We start from the raw sequence: 18551 nt of genomic DNA, 5'->3' as shown, positions 1-18551 counted from the left end.
CCTCCTCTCTCTGCCTGAGACATTGAAGAGCTGCTGCCACTCAAGAGATAATACTAGCCTAGGTAGTATCAGGCAGCTTTGTGGATTCCTAAATATGGCAATCCAAAAAGCAACAGGTGGCCAGGAGAGGTGGTGGCTCTGGGTGGGCAAGCCAAGGGGTGGATCTGGCAGGCTCATGGCATGGCGCTGCCCCCTGAGGAGTTTCAGACCAAATCCACCATGGTTTGTTAGTGTATTAATAGAGGCTTGGAAGAATGTCAGAAATGCAGCTGCAGAGAGGATGGGGGGCAATTTGGGAAGATGGTGTCATTAAGAAAGGCCCCGTGTCCTTATTCCAGAAAGATGGCATGCCAAAGGGGGAGAATAAAAAAGAAAAAGTCAGAGGAGGAGAGTGCAAAGGTGGCACAGGCAAAAGCAGGAGGCAGAGCACAGGTTTACTTTACCTTGATGGGCCTGGATTTCAGGGAGCACCTTTTCTAAGACTGCTAATGCTTTTCTATGGTAATCTGCTTGGGCTTCTAATAACTGAGAATAGAACCCACATTTTAAAAACAAAAAGTTAGCATTGGATGAACACAACAAGAACAACAGCAACAACAACAACAACACACAGGCAGTCGGATTAAGCACGTGAAATGTATGTCTGCAGAAAGGAAGAGCTCTCGGAGGAGAGAGAGGTACTCACAGAGACAAAGTAGCGGGCGTAGTCGCCTTCTTTGGAAATGAAGTTATACATGTCCGCTGCAAGTTGATCCTTTCGGGCAGAGGAGGGGAAAACGAGACAAACTGCAAGTCAGCAAAAGCCCATGGAAGGCACCACATTTCCAAGAAGAAGACACAAATGCAAAACCCGGGAGCTTTAACTGCCCCCTCCCTGGGCTGCCTGTCCACCAGCCATCAGGCCAAAACACCTCCCAATGCACAATCCCATCATGCTGTGCAAATTCTGAACATCAACGGCCCCTCGGTCCATATGCATAGCCACACATGAGGTCAAATATTCCTTGGCCTATCCGCTTTGCAGAAACATGATTCTATCCATTATTATAATATTGATATGGCTGTAAACACACACACACACACACAACAAGCTTGGCAGTAGAGTAGGCAGTGCAGGGCCACATTTCCTTCTAGGCAACCTTCTGGGGGCCAAATGCTAGTGATGGGAAGCGTAATAGATGCAAAATTTTGCCTTTGCACAGTAGCCTAGCTTCAAGACCCACCCACCTAAATTAAATAATTTTTTTTAAAAGAAGATACTTTAAAATTCAAGCCACATGCAAGCTAGGCAAAACCACATAAGGGGAGGGAAATAAAAGGCTGGTAAAAGGTGTGGAAGGTCCCAAGGGCCAGAGAAGAAGGCTTGGAGGGCCACATCTGGCCCATGGGCCTGAAGCTTCCCACCCCTGGTACAGCAAAATGTGTGGTGTGAGAGGGTGCCTGAGCATAAGAATATAAGGCAAGCCTGCCAAAGGGGGCCCATGTAGTCTAGCATCCCATTTTCACAGTGGACAATCGGATGCCTGTGGGAAATTGGCAAGCACGATTTGAGCACAAGAGCACTTTCACCCCTCCTGCGGTTCCCAGCAACTGGTATTCAGAAGCATTACTGCCTCCAACTGTGGAAAAGTTCCAGCAGTTGAGCCTCTGCATGGCTCCTTGACCCTGCTGAACGCTAGCAGAACCTCAATAAATTATGCAATGCATGTAACAGATACAAAGCAGCAGGGTGACACAATAATAAATATAGGAAGAGGTTGCTAATATACACTAATTTGCCTAATTTATTTTGATCACAGGATTTGGCTTCTCTTAGCACACTTTTGGGCCATGTATGTGTGAGCAGAGATACACAGAGTTAGCTGTAGAGTAAGGATTACAGGAAGGAATAGCCATGGTGAGTACTAGTAAATTAAGAGGGGTTCCGTGCCCCTAAACTCCCTTCCCCAGTGCAGGATGTGACCCATAGGATCAGTTCTTGAATTATTGGGGTGGCACATACCCACAAGCCCTCCCCCAGAATTTAGCCAAATCATGCCTCCTATTGCCTTCTCAAAACAATAGCTAAGGGGAGCTAGACTTTCCTGGCCAGGAGGTTAGTTGTACAGGCAAGCAAGTTCTGGGCCGACAATGTTTTGCACTACATGTCCACTAAGTGGAAGAGAAGGCTGGTAACAGAAGACGTGAGGTAGAAAATACAGCCCAGCAGAAAGGAGACGGGTGGATACATTTTCTCTGGGGGGGAAACTGGACAATGTCTTTGGAAGCCAGATAAGGAGGTCAGGCCTCCCCTGCAGATCTGTGAATCCAGGTGGGAAAGGAGATATTGGGCAAAGACTCTAGATGCTTTCAAATAAATAAACAGAATAAATAGCCCAAGACTGAATACATGCCATATATTTGAAGTACACACACCGGCAAGTATCCTGAGAACTGTGGTTTGTTATGGGTGCTGGGAATTGTAGTTCTGTAAGGGTTGAACTGCAGTTGCCAGGACTCTTTGTGTGTGTGGTTTAAATGAATGGTATGAATGCAGCCCAGTTCTCCCTGGGGAAGTGTTCCAAGAGTTCTCAACACACCTTGCATTGCTCGACTTTATTTCCCGCTTCATCCATCTCCTCCTTGAGGGAATCTATCTTAGACGGAAGCCCCTGGAAGTTGGTGGCTGAAGTTTTGTGGGCTTGGTTCCATCTGCACAAGAGAGATCAGAATTATTCTTCTTGCACAAAGAGCACCAGAGAGGGAAAACAATGAGGAGTGATCACAGGTCTCCAATCTACTCCCCCCCTCTCTCTGCTAAACACTTTATGATGCCTGCAGTGTGCCAAGCAGGGTACAGAACATGGGAAGCAGCACAAGCACGGGCACAGGCACAGGCGGGTTCAGAAGTCAAGTCCAGAATCCTGTTTGGCTAAAGCAGTGTGTTGCATTGTGGAACCAATGGACCAACCTAAGTCTGCTCCATGTCAAGTTTTCCTGAATCATAGGTCTGCCCTGGCCTGGTTTTTTGCACACTTACTGAAAGAACTCATGGAATAAAACCATGTAAATTGGATTCATTCTGTGCAACTGCTACCTGAAAAAATATGATTTTAAAAAATGCATTTTAATTATTTTACCCAATAACTTAAGCGTCCTGCTGGATTAGGCCAGTGGCCTCTCTAGGCCACCATCCTAGAGAGAATAGGACTCACAGTGTCCCACCAGATACCTAGGAGAAGCCTAAAAGAAGGACCTGGGCACAAGAGAATTCTCTCCACTAGCAACTTTCAGCAACTGGCATTCAATGCCAGCCAGGTTGGTGGCCATTGCTGCCTCTTGTGGGAGCCTCTGTCTCCTCTGTCATCCAAAGCCCCAACAGCTTTCCTAGCTGGTATCTTGCTACTAAAGTATTTCAAGCTTTGTCGGTGGTGGCCTTTGTTGGGTTTTCTTTAAATAGCAATGAGCTGCTCATATTCTTTTTTGTAGCATGCCCTATTGTCTGCTTGCCTTTCTTTTGCCAAATGCAAAAGTGAATTTCTTTTTCCAATGTGTTTCTGCCTAAAGTATGTGTTCTGCATGCATTTCTTTATGTGAAATGTATATTTTGGGGAGATTGAAACTGCACTGCAAAATTTGGAGAAGTCCATAACTGAACAGAGAGTTGTGTTCTGATCTGCAAGCAAGTTTGGGGATGTGAAATTGGGTTGGCCTGTGGCAAAAAGCAAGCCAAACAGATTAGTCACAAGGCCAACTCATGGCCTGACCTGCGGCCACTAGGATGCAAGAGAACATAAGACGACCCTGCTGGATCAGGGCAATGGTCCATTTAGCCCAGCATCCTGTTCTCACAGTTGTCAACCAGACAGATGCCCCTATGAAAAACCAGCAAGCAGGATTTGAGCACAAGAGCACTCTCCCCACCTGCAGTTTCCAGTGATAACTGGTATTGAGAAGCATTGCTGCCTCCAACTATGGAGGCAGAGCACAGCCATCATGACTAGCAGTCAACAATAGCCTTTCCCTCCACAAATATGTCCAGTCTCCTTTTGAAGCCATCACTACCTCCTGTGGAAGCGAGTTCCACAGTTTATGCCGTGTGAAGAAGGACTTCCTTTTATCTGTCCTGAATCTTCCAATACTGAGCTTCATTGGATGTTCATGAGTTCTAGTGTTACAGTTCCCTGTCTTATGCACCTGCCAATGCACACTCCATTCCACCAGCTATATGTCCTTATGACAAGACAGATAGACACATGGTGTCTGGGGAGCTGGAAGACATCTTGAGCAGCAGAGGAAAGTGAGGAGATAAGGCTAAAATGTCTCTTCCCCAAACGCAGTGGACCAAGATGGAAAGGTTTCTGTTGACTGGACGCGGCCTTACGTAGCAGCCAAGTGCTCCTGAGAAGGATGCCCCAAAGCCATGATGGAATCCTGGTATTTCCTGTGCTGAAGTAGGAAGAGGAAAGTGTGTGTGTGTGTGTGTGTGTGTGTGTGTGTGTGTGTGTTTGTATTACCTGGCTCTTGCAGAATCCCAGTCCAGCACCAGTTTAGCAAGCTGCTTCCTCTGTTTTTGAATGTTGGGGATTTCCGTCTGAAAGGGTAAGACGACAGGAAGCTGACAGTTGAGACATTTGTTGTGCAGACAGCTATATTTGTCTTAAGCGCACACAAAGCAACACCCGATTCTTGGCGGGTCTTAACAATTGTGTCATTTTAGGGAGCGGGTCAAGCTTGGGTTATGGACAGCGGCAGAAGCAACTTACCTCTGAGAGGAGGTTGAGTGGCTCTAAAATATCTTTCTCAACCTGCACCTCATGGTGAGAGAGCTCCATTGCTAGCTTATTTTCTGCTTCACCACAGGTCTCCAGCATTTTCCTTAAAACATAGAAGAATACACAGTTGCATTAGATGGGTGGATTCCAAGCATTGGGAGGGAGAAAGGAAAGAGGTAATGAGAGCTCCTTTGATCTCCAGGGCTACTTACAGGAGGAGTGATGTAAGGTTTTTGTTTTTACACTTAAAACCAAAGTTTCAGGAGCAAATTCATGAGATCTGTTTTAGCTTGTATTCTTTTTAAAAAATACTGAATTGGTGCATTTGCCTGACATGCATAAAATTAGGTCACTGGTTATATCTGACCAAACGACAAATGACCATGACCAGGAAAAATAAAAGTGATGCAACCCTTACCCCAGCAAAGTTTCATCGCTTAGCTGCAGAGCGCCTTCCTGCATATTCTGAGCAAAAGCAGTGAGAGGAAGCTTTTTCTGTGGAGAGAAAACAAATACTGCTATCGTTGGGGTTAAGGAAATGCCAGGTCCGATGCTACTTTCCTACTGAGTGGGGAGGCTAACCTGATGACTGAGTGTACCATACTTAACAGACAGTGCCAGTCTTCAACAGCTACTAACCCTGATGTCTATCTTCTATCTCTATTGTCAGAAGCAGCATCCTTCTGACTACCAGTTGCTGGAAATGGCAAAAGGGAAGAGTGCTGTTGCACTCAGGCTTCCCACTGGGGCATCTGGGTGGCCCCTGTGGGAACAGGATGCTGGACAAGATGGGCATTTGGGCTTGATCCAGCTACAAGGCTCTTCTTGTGTTCCTAGTCCATCAACTTGTGAGCTGGAGCATCAATTCCAACTCTCTCCAGCAACTGTGAAGATGGAACCTGCAATGGGTGGCAGCATTTTTTCAGATTAACAAATGTGGAGAATCATTTAAGGCCACTCCTCTTTTTACTTGCCTGCAATCAAAAGCCCTTGTTTATAATTCAGAGGGTTTTTTTTGGCCTTTTGACTGAGAGGGAGTGATTTCAGTTAAAACTTCTATTGGGGAAAAGAGGGACCTGTGGGTGCTTCCTGTATCTGCCTCTCTCAAGATAAGCCCAGATGCTGGGTACAGGAAGCCAATCATGTACAGAGATACTTGTACGGGCTGGTGCACTCTGAGCCTTCACAAACAACCCCTGTTCCTCAAAGCGTGGCCAGCACCTGCAGTGCTGGAGTCCCCTGACTGCTCCCAGCATGAATTCCACAACTGCCAGCTAAGATAGGGCTCTGGGTGGTGCTGGGTGAGCAATGTCAGAGGAGGAGGCAGTTAGTTCTGTTAAAGAAGTCTAATGTGCAAAATTTCTGTGCAAGGCGGAGGGGAGGGGAACCTCCAGCCTGGAGGCCAAACTTGGCCCACTGGGGTCCCTGTTTGGCCCATGAAGCCAGCTTCCCTGAACTGCATTCACCCACCCACAACTGATGTTATATATTATGTCAGGTGTGCGGTGGGTAATATTTGGCCTGCTGGGGTGGAGATAACAATGTGGTTAGGAACTAAACCCAAAAAATATTACATGCAAAAGTAATGGGGAGTAAGAGCATCATGGCAAGGTCAGGAGAACTTGAGAGATTCTGCGAAATTACAGAGGCTTCTGAAAGATGGCTGACTTGCCAGAACAAGAGCCAAGCACCCCTTTTTCTTTCAGATGTTGGGCAGCACATCTGGATGAGCTCTGTGCAGTGCTTAGAAGAGAAAGAGGAGCCCAGTGGAACAGAAGCACTTTGGGAAGGACAGACTTGAGGAGTGAGGAACTTGGAACTTGGAGGGCTGTGCACCAGCTGGCGAGCCATGGAATCACGCTCTTGGGGTCTGCTTCCCCAGCTTGGGAACTGTGAGCTGCGTACCTCTTCTTCCTGCCCCGACAGCCCCAGATCAATCATGCAGCCCAGCCTGGACCGTTCTCTGGGTGTCGCTACCTGATTCAGCCAAAACATGGATCTCCCCGAACTGGCCTGATTCAGCTTGGCCAAATCTGGTGCACAGTTCTCCATGGAAGGGGTTGGCACTTACATGTCTCTTTTCTGCATCTGTTCCAAACTGCCCATGCAAACACATGCCTAGCCTCTTGCAGGAAGTGTGGCATACGGACCTCACGTTGTCGAGACGGCGCTCAATCTAGATGGTGAAGAAATAGGGAAGGGAAACTGCACATGAGGCTCTTTGTACTAGGAAGCCACGTCTAGCAATTGCACCATGAAACCCAACATTTATTTGATCCAGCCTCATTACCTCCTCTCCCAGGTAGAACCCTGGGAACAGAGCACTGTCTGGCCAGACATGCCATAAAGTTTCACTGCCTTGTTTTGAAACTATTAATTGTTAGCTGCCTCAAGCTGGTACTTTTTCCCCGGACAGCACCCTTTCAACCATGGGGCAACTGGCAGGTCTAACATTAAAGGAAATGCCACTGTAGGAAGGCAGGGTTGCTTGCAAGGAGTTGCAAGCATTTGATAAGGAACTGAGATTCCCTCTGTGAAAGAATCTTCGTTCAAATATCTGAGAGTGCAAAGACGTCTGCCAAGTTCTGCTGGGAACCTCCATGCACAACAGCAAAAGGAATGTGGTTTATCTGTGTTTTGATGAGTCATGAGGGTTAAAAGGAGGCCTTCTGGAATGGTTTCTGTTTGAACAAAACCAGCCAAAAAAAAAAAAAAAAAAGGCAGAACAAGTTTCAACTGTAGAGAGGTATGTAAACAGATAGGAATCCTCTCTGCAGCCTTTTAAAATGCTGCACTTAAAAATATGGGTAGCCTGAACACTTCTCACTCCAACCAGCTGGTGAGGGGCCTGGAGACCAAGACCTATGTGGAAAAATGGAAGGCACTGCTTATAAGTAGTCTGCAGGAGAGGTAGTATGATAACCAGCCACCTTCAAATATTTGAGCAGCTGTCACATAGGTGACGGAGCAATTTCTCTATATCTGTCTATTTATTTTATTTATTAAACTGGACCAGAACAAACAATTTCACAGTATAAGGAAGACTATTTCAATTACATGTTAGAAAGAACTCCCTGATAGCATGAGTTGTTTTAAGAGTAGAGCCTGGGAAGGTGGCAGGTTCTTCGTTGTTAAAAGTTTTTAAGAAGCAATTAGATGCCCACCTCTGCTGTAGGAGAGGATTTCCTGCATCAGCCAATGACCTTTGAGGGCCCTGCCACTTCTGAGGCTATACAGGTCTGCCTAGTTGCATTTGCTTTTCCAAAACCTGTTACTTGCAAATGATGCCAGACTAGTGTTTCCCCAAATCTTTTTATATTTGGTAGATTTGTATCCTGCTTTTTGACTGAAATCCCAAAGTAGCTCACAACATGGCATTGGGTGCTAATATGCTGTGGTGGCAGAGTGAAAACCTGGTTGGCTCCCATGAGGAGGCTGGACTAGAAGGGTCACTGGCCTGATCCAGCAGGCTCTTTTTTTGTCCTTAAGACCAACTTTTGTGCATTAAAACTTGAGACATGCTTCTGTCCCACCCTCAAAGAGATGCACATGCATTTTCCTAAGCAGCTCCCAGAACAAATGGCAGGCACCTTCCTTGCAACTGTAGGGTAGCCCAGGCAATGTGGATCCTTGAGAGCTCCCCCTTTGTCCAGCACACCAGGCCTCCTGAATAGGACTCTTTGGGTTCTGTTATTGCTACTGGCTTTGCTTCTTGCATGGATTTTTAAACATTAGAATAACAGAATTGTAGAGTTGGCAGGGAACCCAAGGATCATCCAGTCTAATCCCCTGCAATGCAGGAATCACAGCTGAAGAATCCCTGACAGATGGCCATCCATTATGGTTGGTTAGGATCTGTCTGTCTGTTGGAAGGTTACAGCACCTGCTGTGGCTGTAGAGAGACATGATTTGTTGCAGCTGGGGCAGATGAAGGTTTTGCTGATGATGAACTATGATGTTACTTCTCTCTATGCTACTCCCAGGGGTCATGCATCCTCTGGTCACTGTTATGGATGCACGACTGTCTGTCTTCAGGCGCTGTAGTTGTCTTAAAGGGATTCTCACACAGAGGCCATCCAACCTCTGCTTTAAAAGCCTCCAAGGTAGTCTGTTCCACTGTCAAACACCTGTTACTGTCAGAAAGTTCTTCCTAATGTTTAGTCGGAATCTCCTTCCTTGTAACTTGAATCCATTGGTTAAGGGCCTCCCCTCTGGGGCAGTAGAAAACAAGCCTCCTCCATCCTCGATGTGACAACTCTTCAGATATTCAAAGATGGCTCTAATATAACTCCTCAGACTCCTCTTCTCCAGGCCAAACATTCCCACCTCCCTCAAATGTTTCTCACAAGGCTTGGCTTCCAGTCCCTTTAATCAGTTTTGATGCCCTACTCTGCACACATTCCACACTAAGGCAGAGAAAAAGATAGTGCTGTTTATGGGTAACAGTGATGCTTCAGAGATCCCACCCCCCTTGCCTGTCTGTTGTAGTAGCTGGCATATCCTCCTTCCTCCCTTGGGATGTCACTACTGCCAAAGTACTGAGACAAAAGGCTTTGCAGGGCCCATCTGCTCCACTGGGCATAGAATGGCTTGTGCCCAGGGCACAATTCAGACCCTTCTCATGCAACACCATTTGGAACCATGGCCCTCAACCTCAGCCCAGTGAAGCAGGACAGAACAGTGGCTGGGGATCCCCCTCATCATGAATTCTGTGATGCTCAGCTGGATCCCTGCTCTGCAAGGCTTGCCACAAACAGGATGTTCAATCTGCTGCCTCCAGCTTGGTTGGCTGACCCAGCTGGTGAGCAGACTGGAACACGGAGCAGCTTCCCCTCAGAAAGCTGGAACAGCATCCAAGTATTTCTTCTGGCCCATACACTTTTTTCTTCTTTTTCTTCTTTCCCTGGCCAAAAAGCATCTTTCACTTGGGACAAAAAACATGCAACTGAGAAGAGTCCAAGTCACCACACAAGAAGCTGTTGACCTTCTGTTTGGTTAACGCAGCTCATTCTTCCACACAGCCACCAGACATTCAAGGCACAGAGGAAGATGCTCCTTTGATAGGTCAGTTGTCCACTGTGGAGACGGATGCACACAGAGTAGGACTATACACAGCCTTGGCCCCTTTGGGCTCCATGCTGTGAGGCAGAGGGGCTCCAGCCTCGCAGCTCAGGAACAAATTGCACTTTTGAAATGCCAACTTTTCAGTTCTCCCAGAAAGACTAGGAACATCGCAGATGTTCTTATCAGCAAACAGCTGGTCTTAAAGTCTACACATCTTTCTGCTTTGCAACTTATTGTTAAGCCCTTTGGCATTTAAGTGAGTCTAGAGCAACGTACGGAAAGCTTCCTTCTGTCAGAAGGGGCCCTACTCCATCTCTGGAAATTAACATGTTTAAAACGAGAGCATTCCAAAGGACAGAAACGTTCTCTGCCATATGGCGAAACACATGGAACTCCACAGGAGGAGGAGATGCAACTGAAAATGTACACCCAGCATCAGACACACTTGGAAGGATTCTGTTCAGCAGCAAAGCCAAACAAGCAAGTGAGCAAGCAGTTCCATTTGGGCGTTGACAGGTCAAGCGCCTGTGCCTGGGAAGCCCATGCTAGCAAAAAAATGGTTTGCCAACAGTCGGCTGGAACAATTTCTGGCTTCTCTCCACCTCCCTCCACTCCAAATATTTCATAGGATCACCAAGGCAACAAGGCACTATTTTTTTTTAAAAAAAAGATCCTTAGCTGCAGATATTTACATGGCAGCCCTGCCAAAATCTGCTTGTTTCCCCACCCCTCTGATTCAGAAAGACCATAACCCCGGTTAGTCACGTGAAGGAAAGTTGGAATATAAAAATAAAATAAGGGAAAATAGCTTCTGATCCCACGTCTATAAAACAAACAGCTGAATCTCAAGTCTGGAAGGTGAAATATAGCTAGGCTGGAAAACACAGAGCAAGGAGGCGGCTGTGGGCAGTGCAGTCTAATTAGGAACTTCACGTCCTGCTTCCCTGTTTCCAAATGAAAAGCCATAAATGTATACTGATAAGCACTTTACAAATTCAGGAGAATTTTTTTAAAAAAATGGTATTTAGTTGCTTTCACTCATTTTCCAGTAATTCCTTTCATTCTACTAAACTCAGGGGACACTGCAGTAGCAATCCACAGTACATTTTTTATACGGATAGCATGAGAAACATAGCGGTCATAATTTACTCTGATGAGTGGCAGATTAGAAATATCTCATGGGATCATGAAGACAGGGGCATCCTCTTTATCTCCCCCTGGAGCAAAGCGGGTAAACATGTGTGCTTCGAAACACAGCTGAAACCCATGGGACTGAGAGGGTTATGAGTGAGGTTAAATGTAATATGGGGGGTATGCTGCTTGCACAACAGTGTTTCTCCTTCCTCTCCTCCCCCCAGCAATCCCCTCATGACCCCAAAATCTTCTCCAGAAGGTTGGGGGTCCCTCCAGAGCAGATTTTGGGGGATCCAGAAGGGGAGAAGAGAAATTGGAAGCCCCGTTGTGCAAGCAGCTTTCTGTTGCGCAAGTGGGAGGACATTGCTGCTTGTTGCTCTGTGTGATCCAACAAAGGAATGAGACAAAGCTCCCTTTGGCAACTGCAAAGGATCCAGATTTCAACAGAGACTGACGAAGGGAAAGGCGGAGCCTTTGCTTATCAGGAAACTCTCTTCAAACTCAGACATGTGCATCACATGCAGCCAAGAAGCTCTAAGTAAGGCTATGTGCTTTGCACTCTTCTGAGATCTCTCTCTCTCTCTCTCTCTCTCTCTCTCACACACACACACACACACACCCCATATCTGAGACATACATGGGGCAATTTCTGCATTTTGAAAATCTTAGCTTACACTTCATTTTTATTTCCCTTATGGCTGGGAGGCCAAACTTCAAAATATAAAGGAAACACCCATTGAAATCTCAGGTGCCAGACCAGCAGGCAGGAATAATCTGCACAGCTTGCTGCTCCTGCCCTGGGCAGGAAGAGAAAAATGGGAAGGCACCAAATGCAGGAAAATGAGATGTGCATAGAAGTCCTTCCTTGGGAGCACCCTGCATAACAACCAGCCCAAGTCCTTGGTGTCCAACTGATTCTTTCTGCAATAGAATTGGAGAGCAGTCTCAAGGTGGTTGTTTCAAAGACTGCCCCAGAAGAAGGATTTAGATTTTAAACTTGTTAGGCTCAATAAGCATACTTTTGTGTACCAGGCAGCTCCCTCCCCCTTCTTGCCTTGCCTTGGTAGCTAGACAAATTATGCAAAACAATAGATGTTTATTTACTCAATCTGAATGATTTGCAGAGGTCATTTCCCCACTTAAGTGGAATAGAGGGAGGTCTTGTCACAACCACACTAAAACCTGCCATGCTGCAGTAAGCACAGTGACTCTGAATACTAACACGTCTCAGTTTTTATTTCACTTCTGACCACACTACCTGCCCTCCAGAACCTTTCAAATTCCCTTCTGGCTAGTGTGGTAAATTCCTTCTTCTATTGCCTGAAATTGTGTTGCAGCTTTCCCATCCAGCACGTGAGAAACAGCCAGTGCCTCCCCCGACCCCTCTTCCAGAGGCAGCCATTAATTAATAAATTAAAATACCTGTCGCAGATCTTCACTGAGGACTTCAGTTTTCTCCGCCCTGTTGAGAAAGAGAGGGGAGGGGGAAGAAGCACTGAAATGATCTGTATGTAAAGCAGGATAGAACAAATATGCATTTGTATCTAGGAGTACCACCTTGTCTTCTGAAGCTAGCCTTCTCCAAATTGGGGATCTCCAGAGGTGTCTTGCACTACGACTTCCATCAGCCCCCAGCAAGCACAACTAGGTTGGCCAGGGCTAATGGGAATTGTAGTACAAAACATCTCTGGAGATCAAAAGCCTAAGAAAGGCTATTTTAGAATTACTTATGGCATCGTGCTGCTGTCTATGGGGTCATGACTGCAACGTGCTTCTCTCACCACAGCACAAGTGATGCATGCCCCAAATCGACAGCAGATCACCGCAAAGGCCCAGTCTTCTATCGCCATTTGGTGAAACAGCCATGAAGTCCACTGGGTGACCTGTGGACACTTCCCTCTCCACCCATGTATGATCTACCTTACAGAAGTTTAAAAGGAGGAGCCCATGGGCTGCACAAATAAGCTCCATGAAGGCAGGGCAGGGAAAATGTAATATAAATAAAGCCCACACAGGGACGGCTATGGGCAGGATTCTTGCATGGCAGGGTTGTGGACTAGACGACTCTGGGGGTACCTTCCAACTCTACAATTCTATGATTTCAGAAGAATTAGATGCAGTGGCAGGGAGAACTTGTGCAGCAGCGCTACAGACAGCACCCCAGAGCTGTGCGCTCTAGAAAAACACTCTCCCCATTATGCGGATGTGAAACTCTACCTGGTCTGAGGCAATCCTTGGCAGCATGTTTTGAAAAGCATTTTTCCATAAGCTTGTGAGCTGGCTGCCAGCCAAATTTATTTATTCGCAGGCTTCATGCTTTTCCTGGGAATTGGCAGATTCTACATAAACCCAAGGATGGTTACTGTGCTTATTTTCTTCCTCCTCCCAATGAGAGAGAAAAGTTCAAAAACACAGGCATCCCAGCCCCTTCTGAGCCATTGAGTCGGAATGGTCTCACTGCATTCAACAGCAGCCAGGGCATCTTTCTGTCTTGTAGTACTTGGGCTCCCAGCCAGGAGCTTGCACTAGCTTGGTGAAATGTTTACCTTAAAAAAAGCAGCTCGGCTCAGTGGTAGACCTGTGCATGCAGTAGGTGCAATTGCCACCTTCTCCATGTAGGGCTTAGGGAGGCCCTAGTCGGAAAACCTGGAGAGCCATTGCCACTCAGCTAGACAATACTGAGCTAGATGGACCAACTGTCCAACTTGCTATAAGGCCACTTCCTATGTTCCTATGTAGACCAGCCCTTTATCAAAACCAAGAGGACGAGAATCTTTTAAGAAAAATATCATTGTTCACTTCCTTCTGTTTTGCGCTTACAGATAGGTAGCCGTGTTGGTCTGCCATAGTCAAAACAAAAAATTTTTTTTCTTTCCCAAAAGAAAAAACAGACCCAAAAAAGAAAATAACAGAACACCTCTAGTCATCACATACAGCTCCCAAGTTAAAACAGTACAACGCATCATCAGAGATCTACAACCTCTCCTGGACAATGACAGTTCTCTTTCTCAAGCTCTGGGAGGAAGACCTTTCATTGCCTACAGACAGCCACCCAATCTTAAACAACTCCTAACCCACAATAATACTACAACCAGACGTAACACGGACACTGGCACCAGAGCCTGCAATAAACCCAGATGCCAACTTTGCTGCCACATACACCCGGACAACACCATTACTGGCCCCAACAACATCACACATACCATCTCGGGACTATTTAATTGCTCATCGTCTAACATTGTATATGCCATCAAATGCCAACAGTGTCCCTCAGCTCTCTATATTGGACAAACAGGCCAAACCTTACGCCAAAGAATAAATGGACATAAATCGGACATCAAGAATCACAAGACAGAGAAACCAGTAGGAGAACACTTCAATCTCCCAGGACATTCTATACAAGATCTCAAAGTAGCTGTATTACTACAAAGGAATTTCAGAAATAGACTGGAAAGAGAAGCTGCTGAATTGCAACTCATTACCAAACTTAAAACCATGGAGAGACCTGGTCTGAACAAAGACATTGGATTCTTATCTCATTATACATGACAAAGCCATTTTTCACCTTCTCACCCCTTGCTTTTTCCTGTAAGACCTATTGCAGTCGTTAAGAGTCGTCAACAGGCTTATCACAGCTATCTGCCCACCACCCATTCCCACCACCCTTCTGAGTAATACCCCATCCCCACCTTCTCACTATATAGAAGGATCTGGCAACTTCTGTTTCAATGTATCTGAAGAAGTGTGCATGCACACGAAAGCTCATACCAAGAACTAACTTAGTTGGTCTTTAAGGTGCTACTGGAAAGAAAAAAAATTTTTTTGTTTTGCGCTTGTCAGCCTTTGACTACTTCAAATTCTTTGGTGAGGTGTTGAGAACCTGAGAATGCAGAAGACACAACTGTATGGAAGGGGACTGATAAGAATCAGGGTGAGGCTTCTCCTTAGCCTTTCAGTATATCATGTTTTTCTCCCCACCCCAATTTTCTTTTATAGCAGTACAAAGCCAGGCTATACAGGAACAGTGAACGACTTAAGAAAGATCCGTTTCAGAACAAAAATGAAATTTTAGAAAGTATACTTAATGAGCAGCATTTTCCTTGATTTGCTAAACCTCACTAAACAGGACACCGATGGAAGTAAAATCCAGCCATTTTAGCCTCTCAATCCAGCAAGAACACGCAAGAATGAGTTATAGCAATCCTATTCAGAACCCACAGAAGCAAGCAAGCAAACAGAGGTTTCAAAGAAGGCTTCCCTGGACGGACTAACCTCTAATGGGTTGGAAGATTTTCCATAAATAATGTCACTCAAAATTTGGCTCACCAGAGTTTCCATAGGAGGCTCCCTGAAACTCCAGTTAGTTGCTGCCCAGAATTGGCTCTAGTTGCTGAAAGTAAAGCAAGTAGCCAAGTCTCTGGGGCTGACCAGAAGTACAGAAGCCTTACAGTAATTCAAGAGCTGTCATATTATCATCTGGTACTTGCATTCTGACTAATGCCTGCATTTCAGATAAAACCATGGATCAGAAAGGTTTATTCAGAAGCGTGCTTTGAATGGCAATCTAAGGATACAATCCTGAGCACACTTCCCTCGAAAAAGATTTAACCAAACAGAGCTTACCTGAGTAATCATGTTTAGGGGGAGAATATAGGTTTCACTACAGTGGAAAGATGGGGTAATATTGTCTGCCTTCAAAGTATGACTAACTAGAGAAACATGTCGCTTCTGTCCTCCAACCCACCATGCAAGTGGCTGGGTTGTCCAAGCATCCACAATACATAATAGGATGCATTTGGGAAACAGATAAGCTGTTCCAGACACATTTTGGAACAATAAAGCATGGAAGGAAGGAGAGGGTTTGCAACAGCACTTAATGCCAAGGCTAAAGAGGAAGAAGAATACCGTAATCTTCTGGATGCATAGGAACCCTTCCTCAAAAATGTGAAGTGGCTTTCCCCAGCAGAAGTGAAGTTTTTGGCTACTCAGCTATTTGCATAGTTAAGAAAAAGACCAGCTGTTGAATTGGGAGGTCCCCAGAAGACCAGCAAAAGTATTTGGAAAAAATGAAGGGAACAAAGAAAGTTCCCAGAAATGTATGAATCTGTCTTATGCTAATAGTATGAACATTGGTTCACATACCACAGTACTGACCATTCCATGTATGAATTTTCTGTGGTGGTAGAGACATCTGGGGCTGGCCCTTCGGGCAATTCCCTCTTCTATTCTGCATCCCAACCCTTGTCCTCTGAAGATGAGGAGCTAATTCAGGGTCAGGACAGCTGTGTTTGCATTTTGAGACTCCTCATACACTTAAAATTTATTTTATTTAACCAAATTTAAATATCACTTGATTGTAATAAAAATCTACAAATGGTTTACAATGAGTAATAAAAATATCCTCAGTTTTTAAAAAGTAATTAATTCATTTAAAAGAATTAAACTTAACAGCATAAAATTAAAGCACGCCAATATCTTGCCTAAACAAACATGTTTTATCAACTAGGCAGTGCACTTCTTTATCCAATACAAAATATTCTAATCTGCAAAACTGAAAGAAAAAATTATCCAGTCTAAACATGAGGACAAATGGTTTGCGGAATGAATGAAAGGGCCATTCTCTGACCATTGGGAGCTCATCTAAGCTCTGTCTAACTGGCAAATTCATTAAGTAAATGCAGATACACTCCCAACCATTCTCTGCATGAACAGGATGAGGAAATTGTTTTTTAATTCTCAAAACTGTGTGCCAGAGTCCATATTACACTCTTTCATGTGTGACAGTTCTCTGGGATAGAAAAACATTTCAAATTCCTAGGCAAACCTCTGGGCACCCTGGGTAAGCAGGTGTCTGAGATTTATCCTAGCTCTGCCTATACTCTCATTCAGTAAGAAATGGCTAGGTTTGCTTTTTCAAGTTGATGATTGGTCATTAGCCAGAGCTGGAAGTATGATGGGGGAAAACAGAACACCAGGAAGGGCAATTTCCTGGTTAGAAGGAATTCCAAGTCCTGTTCTACAGGCTCAACTTTGACGGAGGCTAAACTAAGAAGTAGGGCAAGTGATGAAGCGAGGGTGGGAATTAAATAGTCCCAGATGGCCAACAAGGAAGTACAAAGAAAATCTGATGCTGACACACATTAGAAGAGACCATGAACTGTGACTCAAGAGTTGTTATTGAATGCTAGTCCTCTTCAGAGAAAGGCCAATGAATTTAATGGACGTAACTTAGGTTCATTCATTTAGTGGGTCTGCTCTTGGATACAACCCTCAAGTTCCACTTTCAAATTGCAAACTGAGACCGCAACTCTTGAAACTTGAGCGAGGGATTAAAGGTGATGAAAGGAAAGGAACCCGAAACTCCAGAGAAGCTACAGCAGTGTAGAGCCACATCCATGAAGCCACTCTGGGCCCTAAGTTTCCATGGCTTGGCAGTTTTTTTGGCAGATGAGGCATTTCTGTTTTCTGCTTCAGAAAGGCTTCCTAGCCTTGGGAAACTAGCTTTACAGTGAGCCAGGAGACTAGAGGCTGCATTACCAATACATCCTGCTCACTTTCTATAGCACAATGGCTGGACTGGCTGCCAGGCCAGGGTGGAGGAAGACATGGAAAAATTTGCAGCTTTGTGCAGAAGCCAAGACAAAGAGGCTCCATAACTTTAAGGGGCCGGTTTCCCCCCTCCGACAAATATTACAAATCTGCCACAAAGAGCTGCTTCAGATCCTTTGTCTTTGTTGGTTAAAATGACCAAAACTCTTTACTGCCAGAGTTTCAGAAATATTGGTCTGTGTGCATCCTATGAGGCACCAGCTGTCTAGGGATGCTAAAGCTAGGATTTTGCTTCTAGCAATGAGGAGAAGCACAGGGCAACTCTCTGAATTAGCAAGACAGAAGAAGGGCGGGGCTGTAAACCGTCCCCTTACCACTGGGGACGGCCCAAGAGATGGCTTAGGAATTAAGACCATATCACCACCGGTATAAAGTTTACGGCATGTAATGCCTTAAGAGAAAACATTATGAAAATGATCTATAGGTGGTACATGACTCCAGTCAAGCTTGCAAAAATTTACCACACGCCCAATAATAAATGCTGGAAATGTAAGGAAACTGAAGGTACCTTTTACCACCTTTGGTGGACGTGCCCAAGGATTAAGGTCTTCTGGGAAATGATTTATAATGAAATGAAGAAGGTGCTTAAATGCACATTTGTGAAGAAACCAGAGGCCTTTCTCCTGGGCATGGTGGGCCAATTGGTCTCAAAGAAAGATAGGACGTTTTTTATGTATGCTACAACAGCAGCAAGAGTACTTCTGGCAAAGTACTGGAAGACACAAGAACTACCCACACTGGAAGAATGGCAGACCAAGGTGATTGACTACATGGGACTGGCGGAGATGACTGGCAGAATCTGTGACCAAGGGAGAGAGACGGTGGAAGAAGATTGGAAGAAATTTAAAGTTTATCTTAAGAACTGTTGCAAAATTAATGAGTGTTAAAATGTTTTGGGTCAGGTAAAACAGAATTGCGGGGACAAACAATTGGATATGAGAAAAAGGATTTAAAGGGAAAAAAAAGTGTTATAAGTTGACATTGGGGCTT

The 18551-nt window shown here is 45.2% G+C and overlaps 1 protein-coding gene across 8 annotated transcripts in view; it reads right to left on the bottom strand.

Moving 5' to 3' along the window:
* ARHGAP17 (Rho GTPase activating protein 17) overlaps positions 1-18551 on the bottom strand; it is a 60674-nt gene that overhangs the window by 25751 nt on the left and 16372 nt on the right. For all 8 annotated transcript variants that reach the window (XM_083584673.1, XM_083584671.1, XM_083584674.1 and 5 more), the window contains exons 2-9: positions 12375-12414; positions 6826-6930; positions 5173-5249; positions 4746-4857; positions 4497-4573; positions 2580-2691; positions 686-754; positions 444-525 (exon numbers count right to left, since the gene is read on the bottom strand). In XM_083584673.1, the coding sequence (XP_083440799.1) occupies positions 444-525; positions 686-754; positions 2580-2691; positions 4497-4573; positions 4746-4857; positions 5173-5249; positions 6826-6930; positions 12375-12414 (674 nt within the window). The remainder of the gene's footprint in view (positions 1-443; positions 526-685; positions 755-2579; positions 2692-4496; positions 4574-4745; positions 4858-5172; positions 5250-6825; positions 6931-12374; positions 12415-18551) is intronic.

This window comes from Podarcis filfolensis (assembly GCF_964270895.1).
Source record: "Podarcis filfolensis genome assembly, chromosome: 14".
NCBI lineage: Eukaryota > Metazoa > Chordata > Lepidosauria > Squamata > Lacertidae > Podarcis > Podarcis filfolensis.
The sequence above is the reverse complement of the archived record's forward strand: the minus strand, read 5'-3'. Positions and strand labels throughout refer to the sequence as shown.